The sequence below is a fragment of the Leptonychotes weddellii genome, chromosome 9 (genome assembly GCF_054177405.1).
Source record: "Leptonychotes weddellii isolate Sample4059 chromosome 9, ASM5417740v2, whole genome shotgun sequence".
NCBI lineage: Eukaryota > Metazoa > Chordata > Mammalia > Carnivora > Phocidae > Leptonychotes > Leptonychotes weddellii.
The window spans coordinates 120,691,223-120,712,299 of NC_138377.1; the positions used below are offsets into that span (position 1 = coordinate 120,691,223).

The window sequence follows — 21,077 nt, forward strand, 5'->3', positions numbered from 1 at the left end:
GGGTAGATAACCTGGAGGCAGAGCTTTTGAGATAGGGTAGCACATGCCCAGGCCCTCTGAAACAGACAAAGCCAGTGCGGTGGAAGGAGATGAGAAGGGGTGGTGAAGGCGGGCTGGTGAAGGCGTGGAGATGGGCTGGCCTTTGCAGCATGAGTGGAGACCTGATCCTGCCCTCCTGGCCCTAGGACCCAGAATGGGAGGATGGGGGGTAGGGTGGGGGGAGGTTTGCCTGGCGGAGGCACCATGTGAATACACAAAGACCTCAGGTTTAGGTGTAAACGGTGATGCAAGATGAGATTGGAAAGGCTGGTGGGGCAGGTGACAGGGTCTTGGAAACTGCCCAGGAGTTGAGGTTTGCTCTCTCTTTTGGACAACAGGAAACCACTGTAGGTTCTTGAGCAAAGTGCCGTCCCAAACAGTGCAAGAGATTAGATGTGGGGCAACGAAAATCTGTTCGGATTTGAAGGACAGTGTGGAGCAGGGCATGAAGGTGGCGGCAGGAAGACCCGGGAGCTGATGGGCAGGTGGGGACGGGGCAAAGGGGAAATGCGGGCCAAAGAACAGGAGGGGTGGGCATATGTTCTGTCTGAGACCTGAGGAGACCAGCAGGGTGAAGGGATGAGATGCGTGGGGTCCTAGGGGGGTTGTAGAAGCAGAAACCTCACCCACCATTGGATCTTCAGGGGGTTACTTTTTCAATGCACATTCACATCAAGTAACACATTTTACTTCATCTCCCTAAATCAGGGTCACAATCCTTTATGCATTTGAGAAACAAAAAGTCCCCAAACAGTCTGAATTCAAGCAAAAGTTGCTCATTCAGGATGGGAACCCAAAATAATCTCGTATCTCAAATTCGAACCAATTGAACAACAAACATGAGCAATGCCTTAACATTTAGACATATTTCAGGACTTGATTTTATTTTTGAGGTCTCTTCCCATCAGATGTCACTTGGTGAAAACACCAGGGACCTGGGGGAATTCCTTTCCAAGCCACAAATCTTAGTGACATCTGGGGGCAATCAGATCCCATCGCTCAAAGCTTACTCCTTGTGGACTTGGGGCCGGAGGCAAGAATCTTACTGCAGTCGGTGGTGATGCCTTCCTCATTGAAAGCTGGTTCTGTTTTTGTCCCAGCTGTAACTCATTCCTCTATTCAGTAAGTACTGAGTGCCCTATGTGTCAGGCACCGTCGTAAGAGGTCAGAGTTCTAGCCTGGGAGGGGGTGGTGTAGTCCCTGGGAAGTGTGGCCAGGCTGGTGGGGGCTCCTTCCGGGCTTTCTTGTCCTTGTCCTCCAACAGTATCAGCCCAGCTGGAGGCAGAAGCCGTTGAGGGCAGACAGATGGTGGATTCTGCGACATCCCCGAAGCCCTGGAGACTCTAGGGGCTCCCTCCCGGCCTCCTCGCCTTCCCTGGGTGGGGGTGGGCTAGCCCCACTCGCACCCAGCCTTCTCGTGCCCTCCCTATTTTTTTTTTAAAGATTTTATTTATTTATTTGAGAGAGAGAATGAGAGAGAGAGAACACATGAGAGGGGATAGGGTCAGAGGACGAAGCAGACCCCCCGCCGAGCAGGGAGCCCGATGCGGGACTCGATCCCGGGACTCCAGGATCATGACCTGAGCCGAAGGCAGTCGCCCAACCAACTGAGCCACCCAGGCGCCCTCGTGCCCTCCCTATTAATAGCCGCAATGTCCCAAGAGCCAGCCCCCCCCCCGACCCCCATAAGAGACGTCCCTGAGTGTCAGGTTGGTAGTGGCCCCGGAAGTTGTGGGACATTCTGTGGTCTCCGATCCTGGGGATGTTTATTCTCTGGGCAGGCGGAGGGTGAGAAAGGGAAGGAAGATGTGGCAATCTGCTCAATTCTCATCAGCCACATCATCTGAGAAGGGGAGGGCCCTGAGACCTTGGTGGGGTGGGGGGTGGGGTGCAGGGGCGAAGGTGAGCTGCCAGCACAGGGAGTCTGCGGGCAGCCGGAGGAGCCGGAACGGCCCAGCCCCTGTACCCAGCCTCCCGCCCCTGACTTCGCCTGATAACAAACCAGAAACTGAAACAGGGTCGGGATTCCCGGCATGAAGTCAGAGATGAGTCACAGCTCAGAGTGACTGCACTAGCAGAGAAGTGGTACCAGACAGGCAGACGTGAGCCAAGGGCAGCGGAGGCAGGCAGGTGAGTGGGAGCTGGGGCGGTGCAGGGGGCGAGCAGGGAGGGGGCATGGGGGGGCGGCCCTGTCTGTCTCGAGGCCCCGGGACTGCTGGGCTCGGGTAGCCGGGCGGGGTGGCAAGAGGCCAGCGTTGCCTGTTGCTGGGTGGTGTTCGTGACAAACGGGGCGGAGGGCACAGGCTGGTGGGGTGGTGGCCAAGGACACTTGGGGCCGCGGTTGGCCCTTGGGTGATGCCCCCCCCCCACCGCCTCCCCTCTCCAGCGCGTCTGAGGGTCCCGCTGAAGCATGGCAAGCAACTTTGAGGTGGTGGCCATGGACTGTGAGATGGTGGGGCTGGGGCCCAGCCGGCAGAGCGGCTTGGCTCGCTGCAGCCTCGTGGACTTCCATGGCACCGTGCTCTACGACAAGTTCATCCGGCCTAAGGGGGAGATCACTGATTACAGGACCCCGGTCAGCGGGATCACGCCTCGGCACATGGAGGCGGCCACGCCGTTCGCCGTGGCCCGGCAGGAGGTGAGTGGAGGGCTGTCCGCCAGTCAGGCCAGGGCGGCGGGGAGGCCACGGCCCGCCCCCCACCCCGCCACACATCCACGTGCACACTTCCCTGGCACCTTCCCCAGATGCCAGATCTGTGACCCCAGATGTGGCAGATTCCCCCCACCTCTACATGAGAGTGCACTAGGGCATCCCTGCGAAGGCCTCCTGCCCTCAGACAACCTTAAACTCACACCTGGGGAAATTTCAGGGCATCTGGTCCACCCTGCTGGCCTTGTGATGGGGGAACTGGGTTCCACCTGATGTTCCCCACGGTGGGATTCTTTTCTCTACCCTGGCTGCCCCTGGTCAGCCCCACAAGGAAATGAGGAAACAGGGCTCTCACTGGCTGGGCCCTTGGTAGGGGGCTCCTGGTCTTGGAGAACAGGCTGGAGCCCCTGGACCAAGGGGAGAGCTTGCGCCCAGACCCACGGTAGGCCTTCCATCAGCTTGAGGTCAGTATGTAGTCCCAAGATTTCCCACCCTCCTGGTTCACCTAGTTGTGATAACTTATTCAGGTCCCAGTTTCTGTTTCTGTTTCTCTGAATCACTAGATGGAAAGCAAACTCAACCTCTCTTGCACAAACTTTAGTCACTTCTGGGAAGGTTAGAAGGGCAAGTAAATTCACCAGTTTCTAGGCTGCTGGGGCTTAGGGGAAGTCCCAGAGGAACACAGAGGACCAAGGTTTGTCCCAGGTGCACATGCCGCACGCCCAAGATAAACACAAAACATAAGCAACCATAGCTCCTGTTTCCCAAGCACTGGTGGTCTGGAGCTCGCTCACACCTCACGGGACAGCCACCAGGAGGGTTCTCAGGAGCTGTAAACCCAGAGTTAAGAGGGCCAGTGTTGAATCCTGGCTGGTGACCTAGCAGCTGAGTTACCTTGGGCAAGTTACTTGGGCAGCCTCTCTGTGTACCCAGTTTCCCGCACCTGAAACAGAAACCGGGTGTAATAATAGTAGCAATTTCATAGGATTATCGTTGAGGATTGAGAAAGTGCCTAGAGAGAGTGCCTCTATAAGGACTCGTTAGCTGTTACGATCGTCTGTTATCCCCATATTACAGATGCGCAAACTGAGGCCTGATTGAACTAAGTGTATTGGTTTGCTGGGGCCACCGTAGCGAAGTACCACAGACTGGGGGCTCAAACAACAGAAATTTATTGTCCCACGGTCGTGAGGCTGGACGTCCGAGCTCAGGGTGTCGGCAGGCTTACTTCCTTCTGCGGCTGTGTGGGAGAGTCCATGTTGCGTCTCTCTCCCAGCATCTGGGGGTCGGCCGCCAGTCCTGGGTGTGTCTTGGCTTGTAGAAGCATCAGCTTAATCTCTGCCTTCATGTTCGCCTGTGTTCTCCTTGTGTGCGTGTTTTGTGCCCCTGTTGCTCGTTTATAAGGACAGCAGTCCTGTTGTATTAGGGCCCTGATGGCCTCCACAAATTACATCTGCAATGACCCTATTTCCGAATAAGTCACATTTTGAGGTACTGGGGGTTAGGATTTCAACGTATGAATTCAACCCATAACACTAAGTGACTCGCCAAGGTTCACATAATGGAAGGTGGTCAGGACTCAGAGCTTAGGCTCAGACCTCTAGGGCTGTGTGTCCAGTAGGGGGCCGCCGAGCCACATGTGGCTATGAGCGCCCCAAAAGCGACTGGTCTGAACCGTGATGTGCTGTAAATGTAACATGCACATGGGATTGCAAAGACTTTTATTAAAAAATTCATAAAATACCTCAATACTTTTTTATATCACTTACGTGTTAAAATGATAGTATTTTGGAATATTAGGTTCAATGAAACATACTAAAACTAAGTTCCCCTATTTTTACCTTTTTAAATATGGCCATTAGATGATTTAAAATTACACATGTGGTTCACATTATGTGTCTACTGGACAGCACTGTCCTATAGGTACTAAGAGGAGGCCAGGGAGCCCTGAGCTGGGGATGCGGTACATCCACATGGCTCTGGAAAGACTCTGTGAGGCTGGTGGTATTCACAAGGGGTTTTCGGACCCTGTGTCTGCAACCCAGTGGGCCACAGAGAGCCGTGGAAGATTCTTGAGCAAGAGCATGGCAGGATCAAACCCAAGTTTCGAGAAGACTAGAATGGGGGGTGCTGTGGAGGATAGATGGTAGTGAGCAAAGAGATGTCGATAGGGGGTGAGTCAGAGTCTCTGGGAAGGCATCAGCAGACAGAGGACTGGGAAGAAAGAAAATGTCAGGATGGAGGTGGCCAAAGGGGAGTCACCAAGCAGGGGAGGGCAGCATAAGGAAGAGGTGGGTTGGATGTTCAGGGGTCAACGGGAGGCCCAGGGACACGGCAGGAGCTCCCCACACTCAGATCCCCACTGAGCAGTCAGGTGGACTACGTGTCTCCATCCTTCGTCGTCCTCCTCCTCTCCCCAGCCCCCCACCACCTCGCTGGCAGAGCGGCAGGAAGGCCGGAGAGCCCAGAGCCTGGGGGAGAGGAGGCAGCAGGGAAATGCTGCTCGCGTTCCCTGGTCTCGACATGCAACCAAGTCGCTGTGTGCCTTGGAGCACTGGCCTGGGCGTCGGGCTGCCTAGGTCCCCGTCCACATTCGGCGCAGAATGCTTCGAATCTCAGCTGGAGATTGGGCCAGGCCCGAGGCTTCCCGTGTGTAGCTCGGAGCCCTGCCCAGAGAGGGAGCCAAGAATCTAGAGACCAGGCAGACCTTTGAACCACATCTGGGGTTTACATTTCCTGCTCCAGCACTCACTGCTTGGTGTGACCTTTGGCAAGTTCTCGAACCTTTCTGAACCTGTTTGCTCATCAGAGACAGGGGCTGCTAATGCCTCCTCCCTGGCCTCGAGTAGGTTGCATGCAGTGCTGTGGCCTGTAGCCCAAAGCACAATGCCGGGCCCGCAGCTGATGGTCAGTGACTGTGCCCATGGAGAAAGAAGGGCAGACACCCACATGATAGGTCTGAGTCCCCTTTCTGACTTCCCTTGAGAACCGTGATCTTAGATTCTGGCTCTCATTTTCTGCCTGAACAGCAGGGATGCTCTGCCAGAGAAACTTTCCCAGGCCTGGCTCAGATCACAGCCTCCCCATACCACTGTTCAGATACCTCCCATGGCTCCCCATTGCCCAAGGTCCCCCAGCACAACACTCATGGACCTCCAAACCCTACCGACTTGCCTGTCCCACCTTCTTTCCTAGCTCAGCCACCATCCAGCCACACCCCTACTCTCCCCCAGCCCCCAGCCCTGCCCCGGGTCAGCTACCACGCTGGCCGGCTCAGGCCAGAGGAGTCCTTCGTGATGCCCTCCCCCACCCTGTCCACCATCCCCACCTCCCCGCGTGGGGCCTCTAGTTCTCCTTGCCGTGGCCCCTGTACTTTAAAGCTTGCCTGTCCACACACCTGGTCTGCCTAGTTCCACACGGCTGCGATGTGTTTTATTCTGCCCCCAGACTGGATGGTGTGCTTTGCGCACAGAAGGTACCCTGAGAATGTTTGTGGGATTGGAGTCGAATTGATTTTCACAAAATACAGGAGTTCTGGCAGCTGTGTGGAACAAAATTGCCTCTGCCCTCATGCCGGCCTTGGCTGCCAGGAGGCAGGGATGCACACCCAGCCTGGGGCCGGAGGGCAAGCACACTGTCCTTAGACGTGCGTGGACGTGGGTCTGTGGCCTCTGGCTTGTTGCTAAACTTCTCTGTGCCCTTCGGTAGGAGCATCTGTGCCGCAGGGTGGGTGAAGCAGCGCAGGGGAGTCCAGCACCATGTCCTGGCTCTGTTCTAAGCGCTTTCCACACACCACTGCCTTTGCTCCCCGCAAGAGTCCTGGGAAGTCGTTAACCAGCACCGCTACCCCATTTTACAGATGAGCAAACAGAGGAGCAAGGCTGAGCAAGCTGTCCAAGGAAGGCATAGAGCAGAGACCCAAATTCTGGCTCCAGAATTTGCTCTGGGATATTCAATCCCATGATGGACGTGTATAAATGTGCTCTCGGAATGCTATGTCCAGTGTATGTAAGGGACGGTGTCAGGCCCAGCCTGTGCATGAAGATGTGGGACAACGCAACCGCGGTCGTTCGTTTCCATGAACAAGGACACAGAGGCAGCTCGAGCCCACTCTATCACCCATACGTTCTAATCCCAAAGTCAGAGACAGGGCTCACGGGTCCCAAGATGTGCTGGGGTGGGGGGATCCCAAAGGGAAGAAGCCTATCAGCCATTTATCAGACCCCCACAGGGCTGGGTGACACCTCTCAGGTGAGTCTAGGGCTCGCCAGGCCTTGGTTTCACGCAGGCAACTTTCAAACGCTGCTCACCAGCCTGTCTCTTCTTCCGACGGGAGCGGCAAGTGGGCCCCGCTCCTGGTGAGCCATAGACCAGCCCAGGCAGCCAGCAGGGCTCTGGGGAGCCACGAAGCCCCACCCAGCCCACCCAGGAGGGTTGTGCATGGGATCCTGCTACTCCCTTCTCTCTTTATTTTTATCTTTTTGAAATGTGGTCACATTACTTTTATAGTGGAAAGTTACTGCCTGTTATCTTCTGAAACCTCTAGGTCTGCCCATCATCTAGAGCGGTGGTTCCCAGTGTGGAATGATTTTGCCCCCCAAGGGACGTTTAGCAGTATCTGGAGACATTTCTGGTTGTCACAGTGGGGCAGGGGGTCTGCTACTGACATCCAGTGGGGAGAGGACAGGGATGGTGCTAAGCCATCCTATAATGCACAGGACAGCCCCTCCCCCGGCCACACAGACGCCAAAGAAGTATCGACAGTGCCCAAGTTGAGAACCTGCTCTAGAGAGCCCCACAAATCAGGCTGTCAGCGCAGGAGAGAACCCATGAGGAGACAGGTCCAGAGAGGGGCAGTGACTTGCTTAAGGACACACAGCAAGCTGTGACACTACTCGATGTTCAGATTCAGGGCTCTCACCTGGTGGGTTCATGCTGCTGTTGTTGTTGTTGTTTTTCTAACGGTAATTTTTAATCGGTTATAGTTTATTTTTTGTAAGTTAATGCTCTCTTAATGTTAACCCAGTCTGTTGAATAGCATCTACCCATGACCGGGATCGGGGAGGGATAATTACATTTTTAGCTGGCAAACAAACCAACTGAATCCCATGAAGCCTCCCGGCTTAGGAGGGAAATGCAGCAGAAGGGAGACCTCTGACAGCTGTTTCCAGTATAGCTGCCCTTGCTTGGGCCAAGTGCACTGCTGGGGCCCCGCCCCTGGGCCGGTATCTCTGGGGCCTGGCCAGATGGAGGAGGATGACTTCACCATCCAGGTTTCCCCCAGCAGAAGCAGCCTTGTGGGATGCGGGCACAAGCTGGGGTGGGCACACCTGCAGAGCCGGCCAGGGGACCGGAGGACGGAGGGGACCGGGGCCACTCCGGAAGGTGACAGAAGGGTCTGGCCCTCTGGATTTTTAACAAGGGCCCCAGGTGATTTTTCTGATCAGGCACATCTGGGAAATACTTGGAACGAGAGTGGGAATGCAGTGGCATCAGGCTGTCATCCCCCTTCCGTGTGACACCAGCACACGCCGCTGTGTCCCCCTGTCCCCGTCGGTAAGATGGCATGATGATTCCAGCCACACAGGGGCCCCATTCCTGCTTCAGGAAGTCCTCAGAGAGCGGACACAGGTCCAACATCGCTCTCCCCTCTGACATCACTACCCCTGAACTAGGTTCTCAGCAGGTGGTGACAAGGACAAGTGTAAGGATAGGGACGGGTCAGGCAGATCCGGATACCTCGCTGCAGCTCTCAGGTCACCAGCTGTGTCCCCTGGGCAAGCCTCTCCACCTCTCTGGCCCCCAGTGCCCTCCCCTGTGGCAGGGAAATGGGAATCCTCGTGCTGAGAGGTGCCCGGGTGAGGTGAGGAAAGTCCCTGGCCCAGGGCCAGCGACGAGAGCACATGGGTGAATGGCCCTCCTCCAACCCACTGGGCTCTCTCCAGGAATTTGAGCGATTCCTGTGTCTGACACACCTGCCTCCTGACGCTGACTCAGGGCAGGTCCCGCAGCCAAAGCAGGTCACACAGCCCTGAGGTCCCACCCCCGGGCTCCAGCGGGCCCCCCCGCTTCCTTCCCCAGCCCTGCCTCAGGAAGTCGGTGGAGCCCTGGCTGCGAAGGGGCCGCTGGAGCCTCACCTCTCCCGGCCTTCACCTTGCACCTGGGGAGCCGAAGCCCAGACGCGGTCTGACCTCTGAGAGCACACAGCGAGGACCTGCAGTCTCTCCCTGCCCAGCGCCCAGCATCCTTGGTCTGCACGGTTGCGGGCATCTCTCTGCCAAACAGATTCTTCTCTTTTCCTGGCTTCCTCTTCCTTCTGCTTGTCCTCTCCTGGTATTTTATCTGTCTCATCTTGAGTCCCGTGGTGCTGACCGTAGCCACCACCCCCCCTCCCCCAGCCCCGAGACCCTCGGGCTCCGGAAGTGATTAAGTTCCCAGGAATCCACCTCCCAGGGACTCGGTCCTCTTGCGGCTGCCGTTCCTGGGATGGCAGACAGTCCCTCGGGGCTCTGTGTGAACTGGGCCCTGAGCCAGCTCGTCATTGGGGGAAAACAGGCCACATTGTTTGGGAATGTTAAAGGATGTCCCTCCGAGAAAGGGCGCGTGACCCCCGGCCGCCCAGCGCGGCCCTAGTGCTGGCCACTGCGCTCTCCTCCACACGCAGGCCTCGAGCTGCTGCTGAGGCCGTGTGCCCTCGCCACCCGCGTGAGCCCTGGATCAGCAGTGGCGGCGCCAGCTGTCGAAATGCGAAATTGGAATCCCGGATGTCTGGGCCTTCACCGGGTGACGCCTCAGCCCAAGCGTGAGCAGCCCTGGTGTCCATGCGACCGGCCCAGCTCCATTCCTCAAGCGAGCCTCCCCAGTCCCTAGGCTGACTGTGGGCTCTGTGCAGCGGTGGTCCCGACAAACCGACAAAACCACGGGAACGGGGAGGGGGTGATGGGCAGGTTGGTAACACTGCCTGCTGACAGGAAATGGACAGACCCCGTGGACAAGTCGCCTCGTGTCTCTGAGCCTTGGCTTCCCCTTCTGTAGAGTGGCCACAGGGATCCTGTGGTGGCCAAGGGAGAGCGTGCAATGCCCCACGTGATGTCCCAGGAGGCCAGTAGAAGCAGAAGCGGGGCATGGGAGGGTGTCAGCCCTGTGAGAAGTCTCCCCCAGGCACAGAAGACAGGGCAGAAGCTATCGGAGAGCTGTCCAAAGGGGGGCCTGAGCCCCAAGCTGCCCCTCCAGCTCCGCCCGAGATCCCCCCTCCCGTCCTCTCTGATGGCAGCCAGGGTAAAGAGAGGGGAGTGGCCCATGTGGCTCAAGGTAGGAGGTTGTCCACGGGGCCACCATGGGAAAGGAGTCAGGATAGAGGCAAGACGACGGGCTTGGGCACGTGTGAGGGTACTTCAGGGGTTGCTCCCCAAAGCTCAGCTGTGTGGCTGGTGGGGGCCTGGAGCAGCCTCTTTGGGGGTGTGGTGGAGACAAGCAGCCTGCTGGCTCTGAAGGCTGGCTCTAGCACTGAGTCCCTAACTGGCTGTGTGACTGTCCCAGTGATCTAACGGTGCTTCGCAAATCACCTCCAAACAGAGTGGCTCGAACAAGGTCAATATTTACTTCGCTCGTGCATCTGCAATCTGGACAGGGCTTGGCCGATGGGGCCAGCTGGGAGGCTCAGGCGTCCCACAGGCCCAGAGCCGGAGTCATCGGGAGGTTCGCTTGCCCACCCATCCGGTGGCTGGCGCCGGGGCCCCTCGGGCATGGCTCTCCGCCTCCCTGTGGTCACTCCAGCAGGTGGCTTTGGGGTAGCTTGGGGCTGCTGGGGGACTGGCCCCCAGAGAAGTCAGAAGTCACACAGGCTGGCCCATATTCGTTCCAGGCAAGGGGGATTGAGCTCCATCTTTGGAGAGCAGAGGTGCCAAGGGATCCGCAAACTTGCTTTAAAATCCGCAGAGTAACCTGGGGCAAATGATTTCCCTTTCTTGGTGCTTCAGTTTTTCTCCTCTGCAAAATGTCAGTCAAATACAGGCCTCTCTCATCGCTGTGTTAGCTTTTTGTGGTTCTGCTGTAACAAAGCATAAGCTGAGTGGCATGTGTTAGCTCGCCGTTCCACAGTTCAGAAGTCTGGCACGGGTCTCAACGGCCGAAATCGGGGTGTGGGCAGGGCTGCGTTCCTTTCTGGAAGCTCTGCGGGAGGGTGTGTTTCCTTGCCTTTTCCAGCTTCTAGAGGCCGCCGTGTCCTTGACGCCTGGCCCCTTCCTCCCTCGGCAAGACCAGCAGCTGCATGCCAAGTCCTCAGGACAAATCACTGACGTCCACATATAGGGGCCCTTGCGATTATGTTGGGCCACACGGGTAATCCAGGCGATCTCCCTTATTGGGAGGTCGTCTTCTACCTGAGCCCATCCGCAACTTTAACTCCCTTCTGCCAGGCAACGCGTCTGCATCTTTGGGAGGTCATTATTCTGCCTGCCACAGTAGGGCTGTTGAAAGGATTAGATGACATACTTAGCCTGGCACGTGGGCCATATTCAGCACCGGCCACTGCTGTGGAAGCCACTGAAGGAGTCGGGGACATGCCTTTGGCACGGACCTCAACCACTGAGCGTGAGGAGGGGCCCGGTCCAGTCTCCTCATTTTATAGAGGATAGGTTGGAAGCCCAGAGAGGGGGGGACAGTTTGCTCACAGTCACACAGCAAGCCGAGGAGGGGCTGCTTCCTACCAGTTGCCCCAGATCCACGCAGAGGACCCTGCGTGAGGCGTGGGCTGCCTGTCTTCCCGGCCAGATCCTGCAGCTTCTGAGAGGCAAGCTGGTGGTGGGTCACGACCTGAAGCACGACTTCCAGGCGCTGAAAGAGAACATGAGCAACTACTCCATCTATGACACGTCCACCGACAGGCTGCTGCAGCGAGAAGCCAACCTGCTGTCCTGCGAGCGGGTCTCCCTCCGGGTGCTCAGCGAGCGTCTCCTCGGGCGGCACATCCAGGTGAGCAGCCCCCTGCCTTCCCGGGCCCCGTGGGCCCCCTCCCCCCTGCAGGGCTCTCACATCCCCCAGGGGCTCCAGAACCCCCACATTTGGCCCCAAAGATGCTCTGCCCACCACCCGCCCCCCCCCAGTCCTGAGCAGCTGTGGGCACGCGAGTAAGGAGGGGCGCTGGCTTCGGGCTTCCCCGGCCCCCGGCCCCAAACAAGCACCAGAGTGCGGGAGGTTTATTCAAGAGGTGACCCCAGGACGCATTGGGAGAGCGAGGATGTGAGGCAGGGAAGGGAAGGCACCCAACAAAGGTTTTGTTCGTGTGCTTTGAAACTCAAGCCAGTTGCCCCGGGATAACTGAAGCTTAACCCCACTGCGGGCCTCTGGGAAATCCCACAGACCTCAGATTCATGCAGGGAGCGGAGGTCCTCTTGACAGCTCCCATCAGGCACAGCTACTGCTGCTCCCGGGGCCCCCCACTCCTCAGCACCTCCAGGCGAAGGCGCCCGGGTGCTGGTGCTTGGGAGGTCACCGAGTTGGCAGGGCCGAGGGCGGTGGGCCAGACACTAGCAGTCACAGCTCCACATGGGGGTCTTCCCGGTCAACAGCTATTTATCAGCACCCACTCTGGGCCAGGCTGGACGGGGGGCTGGAGACGCACAGCTCGGCAGGGCTGGACCCTGTGCTTGAGCAACTCTTGGTGGAAGGGAGGGTGGCCCATTAGCCCGAAGGGATGAAGGACGGGTGGGCGGGGAGGAGGGCAGGTGTGCAGCGGTCCGAAGGGTGAGTCTTCGTGGAGGGGGGCGGGGAGGGGCGAGCAGGAGCCCCAGCCTGAGGTGTGAGGCACCGCTTGGCCGGGCGACTGGGGACTGTGTGGGTCGCAGGGAAGGGACCTGAATTTGGGCCCCTCTGTTAGCCTTGTGGCACACAGGACCAAGGACAGAGTGGTCAGCACACGGATTCACTGAGGTAGCACTTTAGAAACATCGTTTTGACCTATTTTTCTATATGGGCCCGGTGCCCTGGAGCTCCCTAAGTGTCTGACAGCAATCTGCAGCACCCCCTCCCCGCACCGGCTGATTAGCACCTGGAGGGCACAGCCCGGCTCTCTGGATGCCGGAAGCAGTGCCTGGCCACACCTGGGCCTAGGGCCCCAGCTCCGGGGCTGACAGCTGAAGCCAGGCCTGCTCCAGCCACCTGCTGAGTCCAGGGTGTCAGAAACCTGCGGAGACTCACCCACTGACCCACATGGGGGCCCTGGAACCTGGGGTGTGAGGGGGGAAGGCCCGGGTCACACGGGGTCTCTGCCTTCACCCCCAGCCCACGCCCCTGCCTGTGTCTACAGAACAGCTGCTTTGGACACAGCTCGGTGGAGGACGCCAAGGCAGCCATGGAGCTCTACCGGATCTCCCGGCGCATTCGAGCCCGCTGAGGGCCCGCCCAGTGGAGCGGGACTGGAGCTCCGCCTTCATCCCGAAGTCTTCGTCTCTTCAAGACAGCAACCCCCTTGCTTTTGGAAAATGTGTCTTTAGCAGTAAAATAGCTCTGTATTTTTTCTACTCCATCATTGGATACTCCTCTTGCCTTTTTCTGAGCCGGGTAAGGGTGATGGACCCCAGTCTGTGTGATGCTTAGAGGACCATCAAGACACTGAGCTGGAACGGGGGTGGGGTGCGCAGCTGGGGGGGGGCGTCGGTTTCCTGAATAATCTTGAATCCTGTGTATCCAAGAAGCAGCTGGAGGAATCTAGGTGGCATGTAACTAAAGCCTTGCCCCTGCCTCCCTTTTCCTGTTGCATTTACGTCCAGGGCGGTGGGACCCGGCTCCGAGGTCCATTCGTGCCATCTTGAAATGGGTGCCATGGCTGTGGCACGGAGGTACGGAGAATGTGGTGACCTTCAGCAAGTCATCCCTCTTGTAAAATGAGGAAGCAAAGGTAGTGGATTTTGAAGTCAGAACTAAGTTGGAGTCTTGGTTCTGCCATTTAGTAGCTAGAGTTGAGTTACTTAACTTCCCCAAGCCTCAGTTTCTCCATGTGTAAAATGGGAAATTCTTTTCTTTTTAAAGATTTTATTTATTTATTTGACAGAGAGAGCACAAGCAGGGGGAGCACCAGAGGGAGAGGGAGAAGCAGGCTTCCCACCCAGCAGGGAGCCCGATGTGGGGCTCCATCGCAGGACCCTGGGATCATGACCTGAGCTGAAGGCAGACGCTTAACCGACCGAGCCACCCAGGCATCCCCTAAAATGGGGAATTCTAACAATTGATAGGGTTCTTGTGTGATGTCGCACACAAAGCTCCTGGCACCACGCCTGTCAGAGCTTACACACCCAGCAAATGTCAGTAACGAGTGGTTACTGTCTGCATCACTCTGATCTAGGAGACCCTGGGGAGAGCAGCTACACTCTGCCGCGGGGGCTGGACCTCTGAGAAGAGTCCACATCAGAAGACTGCTCATTGGGGTCAGCTGTAGTCATTATTTTAATCCATGCCCAGGTGCCTCTAAACCAGAATGACTCGTGTGTGTGTGTGTGTGTGTGTGTGTGTGTGTGTCGGGGGAAAGTGGGGGGGCAGCTGATTCTGATCAGGACCTCCACAGGTGATTCTGATGCCCAGGACATTTGAATCACCTGAGATGCTTTTTAGGCAACCCCAGTCCCTAAGCACAGTGTTCTCACACTGGACGGAGCATCAACATCACCTGGAGGGTGCTGGACCCCAACCCCAGAATTGCCAACTCAGCAGGTCTGGGGTGGAGCCCCAGAATCTGCATTTCTCACGAGTTCCCCGTTGATTCTGCCGCATGCTTTGAGAGCCACAGCGAAGCATCAGCTGATTGTCATGTGCGGCCACAGTTGAGAGCCACCAGCTTGGGGTCCGAGTACCACCAGGGTAGACTCCTGCTGCCGGCCCAGCCTTGCCCCCTGCCGTCTCCCCCAGCCGCCTGCTCATGCAGAGAGGTCCACAGCCCTGAAAAATGTGTCCTAAATAGCCCCACTACGTAGATGAGGGACTCGAGGTGAGGTTAAGGACCCAAGGGATTCAAAGCCAGGCCCCCCCGACCCCGAACTCGAGAGCTGTTCCCTCAGAGTGCATCCTAGTGGCAGTGCCTCCCATTTGCACGCTGACCTCTGGGAACCCGGGGGGCTCCCTCCCTCGCACGTCTGCGAGAGCGGGGAGGGGCAGCTTGCTCCCTCACGGTTCTCTCCGGCCCCAGGGCCCCACCGACTTCAGGGCTGTGACCGGGCCCTCTGCGGCTGCCTTGCCTGGCTAAGACTGGCCACCAGGCGGTGCCCTTGGGCCGTCTGCGGTCCCGTGGGCCTCCAAGGCCGAAGCAGCCAGGAACACTTAGGAGGCATGAGGTGTGAGGGGCTGTGTCTTTAAAAATGGCTAGGGGGCTGCAGCAGGAACCCTGTAGGCCACCCTCCCTCAGCCACTGAGCTAGAGTGAGTTACAGCCGGGCCTGGAAGGTGAGCCCCAGCTCTGTAGGACTCCCAGGCCAAGGTCTTTTCCACCTTGAAAGGAGGGGTGAACCGGGGCTCCCCAAGGAAGTCTCTAACCCAGCTTCCCACTTCCGGCTGTGGTGCTTGGATGCCCCCAGTGGGGAGGCGCCCACCCCACCTCCCAGGGGGGCGCTGAGTGAGGGTCAGGACCTGGGGGGGCGTGTGCTGTGGGCCCTGGCCCCACTCACGAGACCCCCCACCTTCTGTATAGCCAGTAGAGAGCACCAGCTTCAGAGTCAGGCTGACTTGGCTTGCGTGTCTCAGCTCTGAGAGAGCAGGTGCCCCATCCATCAGGTGGGGGGAGAAGAGGCTGGAGGTCTCATACGCACGGTGCCCAGCCCCAGCTGGTGGGGGGTAGGGACCCACGAACGGCCCCCGGCACCACTGATCATAATCAAAATAAAGGCCTGCCTCTGGGCTGTGCCGCAGGACCCCCGACCCCCCTGGGTCCCAGCACACTCGGAGTCGTGGCCTGCAAGTGGTGGTGTCATTGGCCGAGGGTGTAAAGCGCAGAGGAGAGGAAGGTCATGTTTGCTGGGATGGACGAATCCTATCGTCCGCAGCAGACCCGCTCCCAGCAGCCCAGACCTGGTGAATGCCCAGGAGCCCCGCTCCTACCCAGGGGCTAGACTCGGCCTTGCACAACTTCCACCTCAGTCTCCTCATCTGTAAAATGGGACTATTAGTCCCAACTCCCACAGCTCTCAGGGGAGCAGATGGGGCCAGGGAAGCGAAATCGCCCTGCAATCTGCCCCAGCCTATACCGGCTGCAGGTGGAATCTCCTTGCCCAGGGAGCACACTCCCTCCTGTTCTCCGCCCTCAGTCCTGGCAAGGGCAGGTCGGGCTCCACCCCAGGCACACGGGGAGAGGGCCGAGCTGGGCTCCGCATCGCCTTGCCTTCTGCTCTCTCCTTCCCGAGCCCTTAGCTGCCCCACTTCGCTCCCCCGGTTAGTTTCTAATCCCCCATCCCCCCAACCCTGCCCCACCTTCCTGCAGACCCACTCCTGCTGGCGTTGTCCCCTGCACCGCCCTCCTGGACCGGGGGCCAGGGGGTGCGCTTCCTCACTTGGTCCCCTCTACCTCAGTTCACAGTGCACCTGCTCTGGGTGCCCTTCCCAGACCCTAAATACCCGGGGGGACTATCTCTGCTCCAGGGCAGAAAGGCCAGGAGAGTAACTCTGCTGTCCTGGGGGGGGAAGACCCAGTCCCTGAGACCATGATGGGTCCCCGCATGATGGCAGCTCGAGGAGAGCAGAGGACATGCCTGCAGTGGTGGTTTCTAGCAGCCGAAAGCTCTATCTGGCTCATGGCATGTGGTCTCACCTGAGCCCATGGGAAGGTCCTGCTGCAGGTGGGCCTACAGGGTGAGCCTAGAGAAGAAGAAGGCCCCCCCCCTGGGCAGGGCCTCCTCTAAGGGGCCAGTGCAGGAAATAAAGGAGTGACTGGGGCCTGATGTGCCGTGCAGAACTGGGAATGTGTGCCCATCTGGACGGGGCAGGGGCCACTCAGCCTCAGCCGATTGTGGCCGTGCAGAAATGCTGCCCAGTGGAAACCCCTTCAGGCCTGTGTCCGGCCCGTAGGCCACCAGTTTGAGACCTGAGCTCTAGTCCACCTCCCACCTGACTCCTTTCAACCAGGGGCCTGCATATGTCCCAAGACAGAGACTTCACTGTCTCGAAAGCACTCCTCAGTGGGGTGGGGCCCCTGATTTAGAGGTGCAGGGCTTGCCCCACTGAGGCTCCCACCCAGGATAAATGCAATTCCACTTGTATGTTGTGACCTGTCACCCACCTTTAGATCATTTTCGTGTCTCTCTCCCCTACCCTGAGTCTTTGACTTTCCAGGTTAGATGCCCCCAATTTCTTCAGCAGTTTCCCCTTCTGTGGAGCCCCTCCCATTTCTCCTCTGTCTGCTCCCCACCCCCGGCCCACCCACCACCCGGCGTGTCTATCCCTTCTCGGCCCACTCCCCTCAGCCCCATTCTCAGCGGATTCTTAGATGGCGAAAAGGTGGGAAGGAAACCAGGACGCCATTGGGACAAGGGAATTAGTGGCATCCTCCAGCCCAGAGCTGGCTTTGGAAAGATCCGGCAGAACGAATGGAGGCACTGAGGATGGGGTCACTTTTTGCCACTTAACCCTGAGGCATGGAGGAGAATTTGGAGGTGGCTGGGAAGGGCCGTCTTGGAATGGCCCCGCTTCACTGAGCGTACCTGAGTCACCTCTGACTCAGGCCCATTTGCTGCTGGAGTGAGGGGATTGGAGAGCTCTCTAGCCCCCCTCAAACCCCTTGGCCTCCCCACCCTCCTTCGCCCAGCCCGGCCTGGCCTGAGTGGAGGAAAGTGCTTCTATTCAGGGAATGAGTTCTCTGGCCTGGCCGGCTAACTGTCTTCGGGCACTTGCCCAGGCCCTGCTCCCCACCAAAGGCCCCGTCCAAAGGCCCGCTGTCTTGGAGGGTCAGGAGCCAGCCCGGGTCTGGTTCCAAGAGCGGTAAGAAGGCTGCCCGCTTCCTGCCCGGCGTGCTGCGGGCTAGGCCGGGCTCCGTCGCCAAGAGGCTTACTCACTTGTGGAACAATTTCTCCTCTATATGGAAAGAACATATGCTTTTCCTGCTGGGGGAAGAGAGGGTTTGGAGTAGCTTTGCTGAGACGTGTAGGAAAAGGCAAATGTTGGCCCGGCCCCAACACCCTGATTTCGAGCCATGTGCTGTGTTTGGTGGCAGAGCCCATTGGCCTCTGTCCCCAGGTGCAAGGGGAGGAGGCCCAGGGGATGCTGGTCAGGACCTCAGTTTTAGGACACTGAGCTAGTCCCTTGCTCAGGGCTGGATGTCCTCATCTCTTCATTTTTCCTGTTCTGTCCTCCAGGGTTTAGGGCTCAGACAGAGGGAGAGGGACATAGCCTCAGCTCAGCCAGCCAGTCCCAGCTCAGCAACCCCTCCCCCCACCCACCACCGCTGTGTCCTCCAACGGGGTCTGCAGCAGCTCTGCTTGGCTGCCCCCCACCCAGGACCCTCAGTCTGAAAGAAGAGCTCGGGCCATGGGGGAGCAGGTAGGACCTGGCTGTTCAGATCTCACCGCACCCAGGACCAGCTGGAGTCTAAAGAAAGGAGGGGCAGATTTAAAATAAAATTCTTTCGATGTGAGCTAGCATCTTCCCTCTAAGGGACAGGAAAAGGTTAGAAGCGCCAGACCAAGGCTGGCTCTCTTCAGCAGAGAGACAGAAGGGCAGGACCTGGCTGGCAGCAGGCTGAAGGCCAGCCCTGGCTCGCTTGCTTCCGGCCTGGGCGCTCCTGAGCAGTAGCCCGTCCCAGGTTCTTGTTCCCGATCTGCAGATACAATCCCCACCTGGTGCAAGGGTCAGAGGCAAGGATGCCAAGGGCTGGGCACAGACAGGTGCTCCATGAAAGATTGCCTCGAACAAAGATGCATCAGGGCTCTGAGTGCGGGTGGGGTGCTGGCAAGGGTTGGGGGGCCCAGACAAGCTGTTTCTGGTCCTCTGAGAAGGAGGCACCTTTTGTCCAGCCCTGTGGGGTCTGCCCCTTAAGCTATGAAACACTCCAACGAAATCAATGGAGCCTCCTGTGGTCCTGCCAGGGTCTTAGCAGTCTGGGCTGCTATAGCAGAATACCAAAGATCGGGGGGCTTAAACAACAGACTTTTATATCTCACAGTTCTTCAGGCTGGGAAGTCCAAGCTCCAGGTGGCAGCAGATCTGACGTCTGGTGAGGGCTCTCTTCCTAGTTTGCAGACAGCCATCTTCTTGTCGTGTCCTCACCTGGGAGAGACAGAGGCCACCTCTCTGGTGTCTCTTCTAAGGACACAGATTCCCTTCCCAAGGCTCCACCCTCATGACCTGACTCCCTCCTAGAGGCCCCACCACCAACACCGTGGCACTGGGGATGAGGTGAAGGGCGCTGACAAGCAAGCCATTGGCCAGAGTCACTCAGTGGTGCAGGGGTAGATTCGGGACTTGAATTCATCTCTGGGGAAAAGATGCTTGGGGTTCGTCACCTGTGGAGGAGAACGATAAGCCCGATCTCTTCTCCTTCTAGAGCAGCACAAACCCCACGCTGATGTGGAGAGGAAAGTGTCCCAGGCCAAGGGGAGAGTGGGGTCAGGCCTCAGGGGTCCTGGCCTTCAGCACAGGACACTGGAAAATGGAACTGAACCAATATTGTTTGCACGTGTATTTGCAAGGCTTGCTGTAGCATCTCCCAGTTTAAAAGCCAACAAAAGAAAACCCTTGCTCCTCCACCTTCCCAGCTATTGTCCTAGGCACGCTTTCTGCCCCAAGCGTCTGAACACCATCTACACCCCACCCCCTCTTTCCTTTTTCTCACCTCTCATTTGCTCTAAACCCCCAACTCTGCCTTCTCTTCCCACCTCTCCATGGAAACTGTGCTCATCAGATCACCAGCGAACCCCATATTGGCAACTTCAAGATATCTTTAGGTTCTCCTCTTATTAGATCTCTCCACATAATTCAACTTCTCTAGAGTGAGTTTCCCTCCTCCTCTGCAGTTCCTCAGGACGTGGGCCTTGACCATCTCTTCTCTTTGCACCTTCTCTCTCTCATCCAGTCTGATGGCCCTAAGACTCCTTTCAGTCAACAAATACGTATTACGCACCTGGTATGTGCCAGGCACTGTTCTAGGCACTGGAGAGAAGATAGAACAAAATATTTGGTTCCTGCCCTCATGGAGCTTACATTCTAGTACAGGAAATGGATAAAATACAAATAAATATATAATATCATGTCAGCTGGCGTTAACTAGACTTACATAAATTGTTAAAGAGATGAGGAGGAGCAGATTAATAACATGGAGAGGCTTTAGGTTTCAGACAAGATGGCGGCCTCGCATGGGCCGAGAGAGGACTTTTTAGCCATGTCTTCTTTCTCTCACACATCTGAGGCAGAGTATTGCTCATCCCATCATTGTTCGAGGGCAGGAAAACAGAACAAGCCAGGGGTACCATCCCAACCCCAGCTGGGGAGGGGCTTTCTATGAAAGAGGGTGGTTGCCTCTCACTGGGTAGAAACTTCACTGTAAGGGCTCAGGGTTGCCGGGAGGTGGGTTGACACAAGGGGACAGGGGGTAATGAGCCCAGCACTGCTAGAGGCTCCATTCTGAGGTGGGCCCCCTCCTGGCTTACCTGAAGGAGTGTGTGCGGGGGACTGGTGCCCTGTCCCCAGAAAGACAGAGCCAGCCGGGGCAGCTGATTGCTCCCAAGAAGGTCAACGATGAGCTTGCAGGAAAGAACACTGAGATATCTGTGGAACTTAACTCCTATGCCAAAGGCTGCAAAACTGAACTAATGGGAAAAGACCAAATAGGAACTTTAATCATAATAAAGATCTACCAGAGGCAAAGAATAACAACACACGTATCAAAGGACTTGTATCTAGAATATATAAAGAACATTTGCAACTCAAGAAGAATGTTATTTTTTTTAAAGATTTTATTTTTTAAGTCATCTCTACACCCAACATGGGGCTTGAACTCACAATCCCAAGATCGAGAGTTGCACACTCCATCAACTGAGCCAGCCAGGCACCCCAGAATTTTATTCTTATTAAAAGCCCAATTTTAACGGGCAAGACTTGAATGAATGCTTCCTCCCTTCCCCCACCAAAAATACAAAAATGGCCAATGAGACCATGAAACATACAATGTTATCAGTCAGCAGGGACATGCAAATTAAAAACACAGGATACCATGACACAGCCATTAAAATGCCTGAGATGTGGAAGTCTGACTGCCCCAAGTGTTGGAGAGGATACAGCACAACTGGAAGAGTCTCATACTCTACTGGTGGGAAAATCAAGTGGTACGACCACTTGAGGAAAACAGTGGCAATTTCTTTGAAAGTTGCACATCTGCCATTTGACCCAGCCATTCCCCTTTTAGGGGTTTACCTGGGAGA

At 57.1% G+C, this 21,077-nt stretch overlaps 1 protein-coding gene and 1 long non-coding RNA gene across 3 annotated transcripts; both read left to right on the plus strand.

The window, feature by feature from the left end:
* The first annotated feature begins 547 nt into the window (after positions 1-547).
* LOC145723595 (uncharacterized) lies at positions 548-1,469 on the plus strand. Its single transcript, XR_014148811.1, has 2 exons — positions 548-1,161; positions 1,304-1,469. It is a non-coding gene; the product is annotated as an uncharacterized LOC145723595 (long non-coding RNA).
* A 452-nt stretch (positions 1,470-1,921) lies between these two features.
* Positions 1,922-13,300, plus strand: ISG20 (interferon stimulated exonuclease gene 20). Of its 2 annotated transcripts, none has more exons than XM_081831656.1 (4): positions 1,922-2,169; positions 2,426-2,677; positions 11,462-11,662; positions 12,971-13,300. In XM_081831656.1, exons 2-4 carry the CDS (start codon positions 2,450-2,452, stop codon positions 13,283-13,285), a joined length of 744 nt encoding a protein of 247 aa, XP_081687782.1. In that variant the 5' UTR covers positions 1,922-2,169; positions 2,426-2,449; the 3' UTR covers positions 13,286-13,300. The 2 variants fall into 2 exon arrangements, with proteins under 2 accessions (XP_081687782.1, XP_006733184.1); XM_006733121.3 differs by having other exon boundaries at positions 1,939-2,169; positions 12,996-13,214.
* The last annotated feature ends 7,777 nt before the right edge of the window (positions 13,301-21,077 follow it).